Consider the following 1,595-nt stretch of genomic DNA (forward strand, 5'->3'; position numbering starts at 1 on the left):
CAGTGAAGTAGGAGACATCTTGAGTCAGCAGGAACATTTTATAAATTAACACAATTTGAATTTTTATATTCTGTCATTTTAATGAGGAGTAAATGCTTTTTTAATGTTTAATGTGGAAATTATACTTTTTGTACATAAAAACATGACACACATTATTGTTCCAAGCAGACCACTTTATATGTGTATATATATATATATATCTTAATTATGTCTCAATTATGATTAATTACATCTTAAGTATGTCTGTTTATTAAACATCATCAGTATTTGTATCACTGTTCTGTCCTAGTTTCACGTGATACCATGCTCATAGTTGCTAATTAAAACTAGAGCTAAGGCCGATGGGAAGTATTGGGCAAATAATAAAGAAATAAGAAAACCTAAATGAAAAGTCTGGGATCTCCAAAGTTCACAAAAACTGTGAATGTCTGTACCAAATTTACTGGCAATCCATCTAATAGTTGACATTTCACTAATTTAAAAAATGTCAAGCTGCTGGTGGTGCTAGACAAAAAGTCAGGGCCTCACTAAAGTCAGTAGGATCATCCTCCGAGCAATTAAAAACAAATACAATACATTGACTACAGAGTACAAGAAAGTGATCCAGTCACAAAGAAACGCTGATTTTATTTAGACACAAAAATATACCTCCTGGCAAACATGCGCCAGAAATATTTCTCATGTAACAAATGACATAAATATAAAATAAAATAAATATTAAATAAAAATGGACAGTTGTTTTAAGACATGATGTAAACATGTTGAGGAAATGCATTATGTGATACAGAGACTACAACTACAAAACATAAGAATGTATGATTCTTTGCCCTGAGTGGAATAATCATTCCAAATTTACAAATAAGTCTGATTGATTACAGAAACTGTAGAAACCAGACACACTGGCAGGATAAAGTGAGTGCTTGGTAGAAAAAGCCCTTAATCATATAGAGCGTTACATTTTTCAGTCAGTAAATACGAGCCAAGCACTCTCACATTGTCTCACATTCTGCACTTGTTTATGTTCAACATATAAGACATTTTTACATATAGATAAATTATCCGCCTTCTGTTATCATAAAGTACATAAGTGTTTTCGATCTCAGTCCTTTCTGAGTGGCTTGGAGGGTCCTCTTCAGTCGTGCCACACTGCGCCACAGAAAAAAGAAAAAAAAAAAACCTGCAGCGTAGCTCAGTTTCACCCCCCCTCCCTCCCCTCCCTACTTCAGTCCTTCTCCATGAGTGAAATGGCACGGTCGGTCAGTGCACTTTGATTTGGAGGAATGCTTAGATCACACAGCAAACACGCTGAGGGAGCTGGTTTCATCTTTCAGACCCAGGATGCTGTATGCTATCCTCTTCATGTGACCAGGCAACCGCACTCCAATATTCCTGATGTCTCTGAAAGGAGGAGATAAATGATACCGTTTTAATTGTGCTAAAAACAATATAGACTCTGCTTTACATAAACAGACACACACAGTGGTCAACAGTGACTGTGAGTAGCTGAAATTATTAGAAAAAATAGAAATCACATTTCAACTAGGCCTATTAAAGCACTTGAAAAGTTAGCTAAAAGTAATGGATAAAGAGTTTAA

The 1,595-nt window shown here is 35.2% G+C and overlaps 1 protein-coding gene across 1 annotated transcript in view; it reads right to left on the reverse strand.

Annotated features, from left to right (window-relative positions):
* Nucleotides 1-600: 600 nt before the first annotated feature.
* The window catches only part of epha2a (eph receptor A2 a), a 13,614-nt gene continuing 12,619 nt past the window's right edge, over nt 601-1,595 (reverse strand). The window contains exon 17 of the mRNA XM_035662741.1: nt 601-1,398. Coding sequence (XP_035518634.1) covers nt 1,290-1,398 — 109 coding nt within the window. The 3' untranslated portion in view covers nt 601-1,289. The remainder of the gene's footprint in view (nt 1,399-1,595) is intronic.

This window comes from Morone saxatilis, unplaced genomic scaffold (genome assembly GCF_004916995.1).
Source record: "Morone saxatilis isolate NCDOM2014 unplaced genomic scaffold, NCSU_SB_2.0 Contig18, whole genome shotgun sequence".
NCBI lineage: Eukaryota > Metazoa > Chordata > Actinopteri > Moronidae > Morone > Morone saxatilis.